The sequence below is a fragment of the Carassius auratus genome, chromosome 40 (assembly GCF_003368295.1).
Source record: "Carassius auratus strain Wakin chromosome 40, ASM336829v1, whole genome shotgun sequence".
Classification (NCBI taxonomy): Eukaryota; Metazoa; Chordata; class Actinopteri; order Cypriniformes; family Cyprinidae; genus Carassius; species Carassius auratus.
Genome location: NC_039282.1, coordinates 10,545,582 through 10,558,811, shown reverse-complemented (window position 1 = coordinate 10,558,811; position 13,230 = coordinate 10,545,582). Strand labels below are relative to the sequence as shown.

The window sequence follows — 13,230 nt, the reverse complement described above, 5'->3', positions numbered from 1 at the left end:
TCTAAGCCACATTAACCCATTTCATTTTAAAGCAGATATTCCCCAATCATAGCCTGAAAAAAACACAATACAGTGATGGCCCACAAGACTTCCTTTAAAATTTCAATTATTTGTATAGTGTTTCTCACAATATATATTGTTCCAAAGCATCTTTACACTCAGCTGTTGTTTTTTTTTTATGTTTTTTTTTCTGGGGTTTGGTGGTGGTGGGGGGGGGGGGACAACACAATGGGCAAGGTGGATGATCCAAACTGAAACCATTTGATTGTTTTTATGATTTACAATTATACCGTCCTATAATATATATAATATTTGTCAATAGTTATAATAATTTCATATTTAAAATGTAAATGATGATGATGATTATTATTTAATTTTTTAATTTTTTTAGATGACATTTTCTTTGGTACTCAAAATTATGCCAGAGATGCTGTCCATATTGTGTTGCTTGTATTTTTATACAGAAAAGAAATAAAGAAACCGTGAATAAACTGTCTAAAGGGCCAAGAGATGCTATCTCAATCTAAAAAGCCTGAGTGCTGACTGTCTTTAACCAAGATAAATTACAACCCAAATGATGGACATTTTCTGCACCATTATCTAAAGATGTGTGTTAAGTAGACAGTAGATTATAGCTTCTTTATAAAGTCTTCCTGTCTATTCCAGTGTTCAATTACTATGTGCTCACAGGGCTAATAGACGTCACACCAACCTCTCATTATAGCGGTCTCACACGGTCACACAAGGATTCACACTTTGAAATACACACTGTGTCCTTGTGCCTCTAAATACACACACTTGCACATGGCTTTGTATAACCTATTTATCCCTTTCAGTCAGTCACTCTGGACGTCACGTCGGATTACCAACGAATTAGAATCCCAATTCATCAGTCATCCGTCGTGATGTCTCCGTTCCCTCCTTCAGGGAACAAGGGTTACAATACGTGACCAAGACAATTGAACTGTACCAAAAGGAAAATAATTAATGTATGAATACCTGATGGTCACATCCACCTCCAACCCACTAACATTTCTCTGCAGAGCTCTGTTGAACGATAGGAGAGTGTTCTCTGGAGCGAGCTGTACAAGAGAAAAAGAAAAAGCAGACTGTATATCACAGAGTGTAAATATAATAAAAGTATATTTATTCTATTTTATTTACATATAATATAACAAATTCTTAACATATATATAAATGTATTTATTTATGTATTTTAGGTGTGTAACTGGACTCTTTATCTTCTCCCAGCATGATAACCGAAAAAAAAAAAAAAAGACAAAAGATTGGAAACGGAAGAGTAAAATGGTATTGCATATTTGAACCCTATGGAGTTCAGAATGGAAAGATCTTTTTTAAACCAAAATGTGAGACTCTTCTCAAACTGGAGCTAAGCAGGTTGAGCAAAACCTCTTTGATGTTCTTTGGATATAAATCAATAACTCATCTCATGGAGGTTCACTGAGTGCTTGAGTGCCAGGTTCATGCTTATGCAAAGGCATGCAAGCAGCAACTTGAGATCATCTGCACACTGCGGGTCTAGATGTACAGTGCATGTGACATCAATGCAAAATGAAAGACGCTTCTTTTGAAGCACAAGAGAATGTGGAGAGGAATATATTAAGATCAGTATGCATGTGTCTTTGGAGAGCACTTATGGTTATGACACTCATTTTTGAATTCTGTCTTTTAAAGCCATGGTGGTTGATACTACACTTATGATCTCCAACCAGCGCCTGCAGTGTTTTCATAAAGGCTTGTGCTTTTAACCCAAGTTTGGGTGTTTACAGCTGTAAATAAATTATTTTACTACATACAACATCTGAAAAAGGTAAATCCATTTTTGACTAAATAAATCAATAATATATATATATATATATATATATATATATATATATATATATATATATATATATATATATGTGTGTGTGTGTGTGTGTGTGTGTGTGTGTGTGTGTGTAATAAATATGAAACATATATATATATATATATATATATATATATATAAATAAATCAAATGTTTCATATTTATTTATTATACACACACACACACACACACACATATATACACACACATACATATATATATATATATATATATATATATATATATATATATATATATATATATATATATACACACACACACACACACACACACACACACACACACACACACACACACACACACACACACACACACACACACACACTAATTGATAGGCAGGTCAAATTGCCCACAGGTGGTAGTCATCCGAGAGTGTGGGGCAGACGGTGCTGCTACAAAAGGGCAGAGGGAACACTGCTTGGGAGAGGCTCACTTCTCCCCTGCTCCAGACCTGCATTGTGTTCCTCCCTTGATGGTGTAAGGTTCAAGTAGTTGTTACGTGTTTTGAACTGAATTGTATTCCTGTGCACAAGTGGTGTGTTGAAGCCACAAAGTGTAGCACATTTATTTTCTATTGTTATTTCTGTTAAGGTATTAAGAGGTATTGTAACTCACTTTATTTGATTTATCATTAGTATTGGAAGCCGTAGGGAGAGGGTGCCATTTTATTTTGTACTCCATGTTTATCCCTGTTTTTGGTTAGTGAGGGAGTTGAGGAAAGCTTTTGTTGTTGATTTTCTTTTCTTTTACTTGGATAGATTATTTAGTACTCCTCCTGCTAGTCAGCTGCTGTTTTGTTTGTTGTTTTGGCCAGGCCCTCTCCTGAAGACATTTGTTGCTTCCCTTAATAAATAAATTACTTATTTTCTTACTAAGTGGTGGTTTTATTTTCTGGAGCAGAGGACTGATGTGATTCCTCCACGTTTTTCTTTAATTCGTTCCTTTATAAATTTTAGTTACTCTGTTACTCCCACTCCCAACCCTAGACTGGGAAAGCTGGATCGTAACAATATATATATGTGTGTGTATATATATATATGTGTGTGTGTGTGTATATAATAAATAAATATGAAACATTTGATTTATTTATATATATATATATATATATATATATATATGTTTCATATTTATTACACACACACACACACACACACACACACACACACACACACACACACACACATACATATATATATATATATATATATATATATATATATATATAATTGATTTATTTAGTCAAAAATGGATTTACCTTTTTCAGATGTTGTATGTAGTAAAATAATTTATTTACAGCTGTAAACACCCAAACTATATATATATATATATATATATATTGATTTCGACCACAACTGTACAAAAACATTAGCATTTTTCTTTCTGTGCCTCTATAAAATAGAAATGACATGCACATGTTAAAAGCATATTTCAGAGCACAATACACCAATACTACACACACGGGTGTATTGAAAAGCCTTCATAACCACCAAACCTTGAACAACGCCTACACAGAGATTCTCAGCAGCTCTTTCCTGAGTTATATTTAGCTATGACAAGCCATGGAAAAGAAATATGAGAAAGATAAATGGAGGGAGAGGAAGAAAAAGAGAGAAAGATAGTGAGGGATGGAAAGACAGAGGAAAGAGAGAGAGGCACAGGGAGAGAGAAAGAAAGGAACAAATTGCCTCCAGCAATCCTTGATATAGCCTGAACTTGATGAAGCATCTAGGGAAGACAGGAAGTGCACAGCACGATATTGACAATTTGGCATCTCACCATAGGAGCTCCTTGATGGCCGATGATGGTGGGTGCTGCTTTGAGACTCCCACGCTCCATAATACAGGGTGAGGAGATTGACAGCGGAATGAAGTAAAGCGTGAGGAGAACACTCAGGTAGATGAGGAGAACCATCAACTGAATCCCTAGAGAACCAACAACATCGTTATCTGAAGTGACAAATCAGACACAGCTTAAAAAAATGGCATTAACTAAAATGGCTATAAAATTGCTTTTTTAATCAGTTTGAATGGTGATTTATGTCATCTTGGTTGCAGAAACGTCCAAATAAAAAAAAAATTCAAGAGAAAATGCCTAAATGGACATTTTAGATAAGAAACAAGTATACAATGCAGATGTGAATGCTTAGCCAATACACTGAATCTGTGCGGTCTCGTTGTACATATCTAATGTGTTTGCTATTGTTAGTGTTGCTGTAGGTAATTGGATGTGCATAGAAATGTAGGCCAAAGAATGTAATAACTTTCCTTTTGACTGCTTAAACTATAAAGATCTTTAGTAGTATTCTGACACATGTCTGAATGCATGATGTGTGGAATTAAGCTTGCACTGCTATTTAGTTCACATGCTTGCATACAGTATGTTTCGAGGGAGAAATGTAGGTTACTTTGTGAAATTTACTAATTATTAAAACAAAATACACTAACATTGAAAAGTTTGGGGTCATAGTATATGATACTTTTTATGCAGCAAGATTTCAATTTTAAGCAATTGTTGTCCTTTTAAACATTTTTAATAAGAAAGTATTATTGCAAACAAAATTGGCATTTCAGAAATATTTCTAAAGGGTCATGTGACACCTAAGACTGAAGTAACAGCCTCTAAAAATTCAACTTTGTCATTAAAGGAATACTTTACATTTTAAAATACATTCGAATAGAAAGCTGTTATTTTAAACTGTAATCATGTTTCACAATATTACTGCCTTTTCAAGTGCAGTAATGGTGAGCATAAGAGACGACTTTATTTTTTATTTTATTTATTTTTTTACTCATTGACTCCACACTTCTGAATGGTAGTTTATGCTCAGTGTATGTCCCAGAGGAACAGAGAGAAAGTCGTCTGATTAACTAAATGAGATGAGCCAGTTAAATTTGTGCTTGGATGAATCAGATGAGCTTGGGTAAACTGAAATGAGGAATCAATAGCAGTATATTAATTTTCCCTGTAATGCTGTAACATGAAACACCAGCGCATTGAGCTAGTGGTGATAGTAATGTGTCTCTGTGTGGCGATAGGAATGTATCGAGATTTCTCTGTGGAATGATTAACATCTAGTTAATAATGATGACTGAGAGACTGCTCTTTAAGCGAGGAGCTGGATTCGTCTTACTAGTTTTCTCTGCTCGTGCCACCTGTCCAGCCACCAGCCAGGCCAAAGCGGTAACTGCAGCCAAAGCACCCATGTGCAGGAAAGGACCAGTAGCCTGAACAAAAACAGAGTCATTCATTTGTTCTAAATACACAATAAGACAAATATCTAGACAGTGGAGGAACCTCAAGTGTCTGTAGAAAAAAAAAATTACAGAAAAAGATCTCATTCACAAGAAAAACTTGTAGCCTAAGACATAATTTAAAAAGCAATATTCAAAGGTTTGGAGAAAGTAAGATTTTAAAAGGTTTCTGAAATCTCTTTGCTCACCAAGGCTGCATTTGTCTGCTCAAAAGAACAGTAAAATTGTAAAAAAAATGTAATATTATGACATTACAATTTTAAATATTCTATTTTAACATAATTTAAAGATCACATGATATTTTAGAAATCATTTTTAATGCTTCTTTTGGTACTCAAGAAACGTTTCAATGATTCAAAACAGAAGTACTGCTTAACATTCTTGTGAAATAAAAAAAAAAGTTAAAAAGAACAGCATTTCCTTGAAATGTAAAACAATGTAAAAGTCTTTACGGTCACTTTTGATCAGTGTAATGTGTCCTTGCTGAATGGAAGTCTAAACTTCTTTGAAAAAGAAAAAATAATCATTCTGATCCCAAACCTTTTTTTTCAACAGTAGTGTAACTACAAACATTAACACAGAAATTCCCTGACATTTTAATATTCCCAATGTCTGACTTTTGAAATACCATATATATATATATTCAGGGTTTCCAAGACTGTGGGAACCCATGAAATCAGACATCTAAAAGAACGTACCTGAAGAGAAATCCAAACTACATCCCATTCCTCTCCCCACATCTGAGTGACCGATATCACACTAATTATCGTAGTGAGCAAAGCGGCTGTGACACCAACCTAGAGAAAAAACACAGACCACTTCATTTTATGCAATTCTACTTCATTTATTCAGCAAACTACACTGAAAATCCACAATGCTCCATTTCTGTTCATAAACAAACAGAAAATACTACTTTAACTCCGCAAATGTGGCCAGAAAGCCTCAGGGCATAACAAAGTGTCTGTGACACTGTGTCAAGGTTAATTTGGTTTGTCTCGCATAAACAGACAAGGTTTTCTTTTTCTATTCTGGGAAAAAACATTTCAGAGCTTGACGGGTACCTTGTGGAGCCAGTGGAGGTTTAACTGCTGCCCGACAGCCACATGGCACAGGGCTAAAATCTGGACCAAAAAAGGACAAATATTACATTCAGTGAAAAACTGGATGACAGCAACTGTTCAGATGAAGTGATAACTGGGGTATGGAGCTAAAACATCATAATAATGCCAAATGGTGACACATGTACTCACATGTCTGAAAGAGACAGTTACAACAGCAGTTACAACTCACCGTTAAAAATGCAATATAGGTGAAACCAGCTGCTGTAGCAGCCAATATGGGAACGGTTCCATCGCTCCACTCCCCTGAACGGTTATATAAAAACCTGTGGGAGCACAATACCGGAAAAAAAATGTTAGCAGTTGATTCTTCAGCGTTAGATTTCTTGCTTATCTTATGTTATGATCAGACTGCATTAAGGCTTAATCAAATAACCAAGCCCCTGAAAAAAAAGGCTAATAATCTTTCGATAGGCTACACATTTATCTTGCTCACTCTCATGAGAGCTCAGGATTATATACTTTTTACAAAAGAGGTGGATGACAGTGAAACTTTTTTAACAAAAAAGCATAATCTGCCTAGTGTGTACCTTTGAAACAAAGGGAGATAAAGCTCATGAGACTACAGGGCACAGCAAGGTCAGTATTAGCATTATTTAACATCTAAACTCATGAGAGTGTGATCAGAATTGAACACGCTGATTCATGAATATTGTCTGCAGTAAATCCTATATACTCCTTACTATTTTATTAAAATGGTGAGTGTAAAAGGTCATATTATCCCTTGATATGTTAGTAGTATGCTATGTTTGTTACATTACATATTATTATCATTAAATAATTTATTCTTATTTTTTAGTTTTTTCCTTCTGTATTCAATGTCATATATGTACAGATTCCTTGCTCATTCTGATCCTAAATAAGATAAAACGAATTAAGTAGCATTCAATAATAATAACAACAATAAAAATCATCTTTTCCAAATAATTCCCAATTTTATAAACAGAAATGACTGAATAATAAGATTAGAAAAATCTGAGAAGAAAATTTGCAGAAAATTAATTTCGCAATTATTCAGCAAAGATGTATTCAATTTATTAAAAGTGGCAGTGAAGACATTTATAATGTTACAAAAACATTTTGAACTTTCTGTTTAAAAATATTAATTGCCAATATGGTAATAAAATATATTTTAAAACGTTATTTTAAACTGTTCCAATGTTTCACAGTATTATTATTTTTCTATATTTTTTAATCAAATAAATGCATCCTTGGTGAGCACAAGAGAGTTCTTTCAAAAACATTTTAAAATGTTTACTGATATCAGCCTTTTGTGTTGTTGAGCACATAGAACACATGTACATCTATACTGCAGCAATAGTGTTGGAATGTTATTCTGAGCCTAGGACCAGAATGGAAAAATGGGGCAGGCAGATTATAAATCACCGTAATCACTTTAGAATTGATTGCCTAAATGTGTCTCAGTGGATGGAGCCATATCAAGGGTTTGCCTGCTAGATGCATTCCCTGTCTGATCACAGATTCTACATGCACAGTCCTTCAGGGCAATAACTGGAGGTCGTTGTGAATCAACCCTCTTGTTCTCTACAGTAATATCAAGGACTGTACCTCCCCTGAGACTGTGTGGGAGGAGAAAAGTGACATTGAAAAGGAAAAGAAAGCAGGAGATGAAAGAATTAAAAAGATCAGGAGAAAACAACCTTGAGCAACAAAGCAAACAATGGCTTTCGCTGTCACATTGTTTTTAATGTCCTCAATCAGTTTTACAGAGCATGTGGCTCCTGGAAAATGGAAGATTATGTATCAACAGTTACTGTAAAAATGTCAGAGAGTGACTTATTACCTAAACCATAACTGAATGTAAATGTGGGAGTTTGTTAATATTTTACAGGATTATGTAGATATATTTTAACATGATATATAAATGAATAAATACTATATTATAATATTATATTATCAGATTTTATTTAATATCAAAGTAATATATATGTATATGTTAGTATTTTATGCATACTACATACTTATTACACAAAAGTGAGCAACAGACAAACATTGAATTTTGTCTAAAATCCTATAATCCACTCTGCTCAACTTGACCTTCCATTTAATGTTTAACAAATTAACTGGAAATAATAACAGCCTCAGTTTCAACCTCTTTTTCTTCACTCATTGTTTAATTGGACTTACAAAACACATTTTTACAAAAAACTTGCATTCAAAATACAAAATAACTGCTTTTAAGATAACAACATACTACTACTCTTATTAATTTATTGCATAATGCATACTGTTTTGCATGCTAAAAGTAGTATGAAGTATAGAGTATGTACTGCAAAGTATGCAGTAAGGTATTCTATTCTGAATACAAGCCAAGAACAGCCCAGCATTTCTATAAAACTACATGCAATCTGTTCTATCAGAGACCTTTCCATGAACTCTGGATTACCAAGGGTAGGATTATAACAAATTTGATTTTGGAAAGCTCATGATGGAGACTGTGGGATCACTGATGAAAGTTTATAAGGCCCACTCACCAGTTAAACTCGCTGTAGTCATTATGGGCCTCCCACCAGAAGTAAAACCACACCAGTAACAGGGAGAAAGTGCAGAAGAGAATGAAGGACCACAAACACTCCCACTGGAACAAAGAAACACAGCAAACAAATAAAAATAAATATATATATATAAATAAATAGGAGTTCAAATAATTCTGTTATATAATTTGTGATTATAAGCATCAGTATTAATAAATGGGGTGGTGCCAGCATGAATTAATACAATCAATGTGAGAAACCATGCCAAAAGATAAATCGAGAACAAATATTTCAAAATACTGTCAAAGCTGTTTAAAAACTAAGTGAAATTTAATAGAGTTCTTATAGTGCCTCAGGACATGACTGCGTAGTCACATTAAACTCAGTTAATATGAATAAAGCTACTCCAATAGTGAGGCCTGCCTTCATCACAGATTCATTAGTGATACATTAGTCCAATTATTATTATTATTTTTAACACAATGAAATTGGGTTTGTGGATTAATGGCTAATGTGCAATTACATAATGAAAAAGAAAACTGAATAAATTAATGTTGGAATGGACTAATGTTACTATCATTTCCAAATCAAAATCATACAGAACAGTTAGAAAGCATGTATTAATTCCTAAGCCCAATAACGCCTAAATATAGATGGATACAGAGGATTATGGGTAATTCTGAGCAGAAAAATAATAGACACAAATAAATGCTGCTAAACCTGAGATCTCCCACCAGCATCACAGACTGAGTGCATCAAATCAATATCACACCATAAAACAGGTCAAATGTCAGGTTCAGTATTGTTTTTCCAAATTAGTTTTCCAACGAGTTTAAAAATGGCATCAGACTGAGAACAACAGAAATGTTTAGCACTGACAAGTCATTGCCGCCATAGTAAGAGTGTTGGTGGCTGCAGTAGAGAAGAGTGGTTGCAGAGTGTTGCTATGCAGTTATTACGGTACCAGTGATCTATAATATATTATATATATAGATATATTATATATATAGATCAGTGTTCGGTACTCTGATTAGCTTTTAACATGTTGCTAGGCTGTTGCTAGGGAGTTCTGAGTGGTTGCTAGGTAATATAGACCCAGGTTTTGAGACATAGCTCAGGTCCCTCATACAATGTAAGTCTATGGGATTTTTTTTTAGAGATGTACCGATATTAAATGTCTGTCTGATACCATTAATACAATAATTATTTTCATGTTATGGCTTATAACCAATAAACTGCCAATATTAAAATACCATACAATTTTTGTGTAAATTCAAATTAAAACACTAAAAACTAAAATAAATTCATTTTAAATCCTACAAGTTAATTTAGGCATCACAACCAATGGATATGTATTTTGAGATTTGCTTAAAATTGCATAGTTTTATTCAATTATTATTGTTTTTAAGATCTACTTTACGTGAGCATTAAAAGGTAAGGCGAATATAATCTACTTTTACAAATAGTGGGAATTAGCATAACAATACAGACCAATACAGATTTCTAAGCATAGGGTTTATCATAATTTATAAAGGAAATCAAAAAAACTAAAAACTAAAACACTTCTCTTCAACATGCATCATTCATCATGTGACAAATTTTAAGTTTATCACTCAAGTAATAAACTTAGTAGAACACACAACCTTAAGGAGACGACAATAGTTCAGTGTATGAATTGATAAACACGGCTGTGTTTTTGGCACTCATGTGGTTGTCGCAGCTGAACAGATTGCCATGACATCATCAGGTCCACTGAGCAACAAGCAGCATACATCTACACAGAAGGGGTTCAGAACAGCGCTGTGCAGCAAATCGTGTTTCCTCTAAATGAGAATATTATCTCATCATTAAGCCTCAAAAAGCTTATTTTGGAAAGCCTCGTTTCATTCCTTACTGCTGATCTAAGATGGCAGCACCACTCAACCCCTTAGTGGCCTACCAAAGTAAGCACTTTTTACACTATTTCCCGAGGGGAGAGTTGAATTTGTATTGTGTGTCTATGACAGCATCGACAACTGTTACATCAGGCACAGAAACACGTCTATGAAGAAAATCAAAGTAACAATTCCCTTTAAAACTATCAGAGTAAAGCTTTGCAAGGCGCAGTTGTTTTAACAAATTGGTTTCTAATTGGTTTAGGTGGGGTGAAATGGCATGGTTACAGTGGCAGCCTTTAATCATCTTCATTAAGTTAAACAGGCTTATCTGATGCTGAAATACGGGCATAATAATAATAATATCTCAAGCTGAGATCTGCCAAGGACTGGCTGCAATTATGAAAATTAGCCAGCAGATTTTTTTTGCGTTTCCTGAGGAAACAACCAAGCCAAGCTAAAAAAAAAAATGCCCAAAAACAATACAAACAGAAACCTAGAAACAGCGAAACGCAGCTTTTTCTTGAAGTGCCTTGACTTTGACGCCCCGGAATTATAAAATGTATTCATACAGTAAGTATTAGCTGCACACAACTGCTCCTTTGAGGCACCATCTGTAGTTCAAAATCCCACTGACTGCTAAATATTTATTCTACAGAGGCAAAGGGCAAAGAACGCAGGGAGGCCAGCTACCCGATGTGAGAGAGTGAAGATGAGGCGGTGGGTGGAAGTGAGCGGACTGAAAAATGAAGTGGATAATGTAGAGGAAGCAGCTGAGCAATGTCCTTTCATAACAGTCCCTCAGCAGTAAAGTCCATCCGTAAGCAATGTGCAAAATCAGGCTCTTTCTACACAGTGGACTGACCTGGTCTGGAATAGATGTCATGTAATCCATTAAAGGGGGGGTGAAATGCTATTTCATGCATACTGAGTTTTTTACACTGTTAAAGAGTTGGATTCCCATGCTAAACATGGACAAAGTTTCAAAAATTAAGTTGTACGTTTGAAGGAGTATTTCTGTTCCAAAAATACTCCTTCCGGTTTGTCACAAGTTTCGGAAAGTTTTTTTCGAGTATGGCTCTGTGTGACGTTAGATGGAGCGGAATTTCCTTTTATGGGTCCGAAGGGCACTTCTCCCGGAAGAGCGCACGCTCCCGTATAGCAGAGCAGAGACAAGACATAAACTGACCAGAGCGAGAGCGAAATGTCACAAAAGAAGTGTGTTTTTGGTTGCGAGGGCAAGACAACCCTGCACAGATTACCAAAAAAAAAACAAAAAAAAAACATTAAGGGACCAGTGGATGGAGTTTATTTTTAAAGAGCATCGACGGAGTTGTGCAAGTGTTTTTGTTTGTTCCCTGCATTTCGAAGATGCTTGTTTTACAAACAAGGCCCAGTTTGACGCCGGATTTGCGTATCGTTTATTTCTTAAGGATGATGCAATCCCAACGAAAAATGGTCACGATCGTGTGTTGGAACCGCAGGCGGTGAGTAAAACTGCTTAAAATTTCTCTGCCTCCTTGTTAGTGCGTCTGCCTCCCATGCCGGAGACCCAGCTTCGAGTCCCGCTCGGAGCGAGTTGTTGCTGCTGCTGCTCTCGTTCAGTTTCAGCCTCTGGATCATAAATAAACGGCTGAATCTGTCATGACTGTTAGCCATGGTTTGTTTTGGATGTTTTTTTTCCTCACGGTAATGTCACAGCTCCCAGACGCGCTCAACGCAAAAGCTTACTCGTGCTCGTGATTCTTTACCTCCGCCCACACGTCACGCCTCCAGCGGCTCTTGTTTTTCCGAAAAAAATCGGCACAGACTATTTTTCTCTTATAAATATAATAAAACTAAAGACTTTTTGGAGATATGAAGGATGCAGTACTACTCTATAGATATTCCAGATTAACAGGATATTGAGTGAAAATGAGCATTTCACCCCCCCTTTAACAGTACTGTTTAAAGAAAAGAGTGATTATTATACTGGTGTACAGCAGTACCTTTAGATATGCGACTCAAAAAACTAGACAACACAACTGAAAAGAAAATGTCATTGGAGGTAAAATTTATATTTGGTGGAATTAAATTTTGGCAGTATAACAGGAAATATGCAAAAATGACCTTCAGTAATCCACATGGATTCAATTTAAGACTACTAGTGCTTCATGGATTACTTTGATCATTTCTACTGAATGGACCAGTTGTAGTAGTGAAAGAGGTGTGACGTACAGTACATTTTCACTACAGTGTTGGCATTTCCATATGGTTATTTTTGGTCCTGAAAATTGTTCACTACAGCTTGACAGTGTCTGCTTGAGGGTTACAGCCAGAAATGCTGGATGTCTAAATGAAAAGGTTGTGAACATGACTAATTTCCACTTGAAATGACATCTTTATTTCTATTCAAAATGTTCCATTGATGTTAATTCTTATGTAAAAATCATTGTGGTTCAATAATGTGTCGGCAGCAACAAAGAGTACTTTTATTAGCTGCCTTTGCAAATATTTAAAAAAATTACAAAATGGAATGTGTACTTCAAAAATGAAACAACATGAATGACAAAGAACTAAATGTCAGATGCACATCAATCTCTATTCAACAGCACTCGATAGACA

General features: G+C 35.1%; 1 protein-coding gene across 5 annotated transcripts in view; it reads right to left on the bottom strand.

Moving 5' to 3' along the window:
- LOC113058561 (glycerophosphodiester phosphodiesterase domain-containing protein 5-like) overlaps positions 1–13,230 on the bottom strand; it is a 55,501-nt gene that overhangs the window by 8,455 nt on the left and 33,816 nt on the right. For all 5 annotated transcript variants that reach the window (XR_003278007.1, XR_003278008.1, XM_026226563.1 and 2 more), the window contains exons 3-9: positions 8,753–8,856; positions 6,430–6,523; positions 6,201–6,260; positions 5,838–5,936; positions 5,019–5,112; positions 3,665–3,810; positions 1,000–1,082 (exon numbers count right to left, since the gene is read on the bottom strand). Coding sequence is in view for 3 of the 5 variants with exons in the window: in XM_026226563.1 (XP_026082348.1) it covers positions 1,000–1,082; positions 3,665–3,810; positions 5,019–5,112; positions 5,838–5,936; positions 6,201–6,260; positions 6,430–6,523; positions 8,753–8,856 (680 nt within the window). In the remaining 2 variants the exon portion in view is untranslated. The remainder of the gene's footprint in view (positions 1–999; positions 1,083–3,664; positions 3,811–5,018; positions 5,113–5,837; positions 5,937–6,200; positions 6,261–6,429; positions 6,524–8,752; positions 8,857–13,230) is intronic.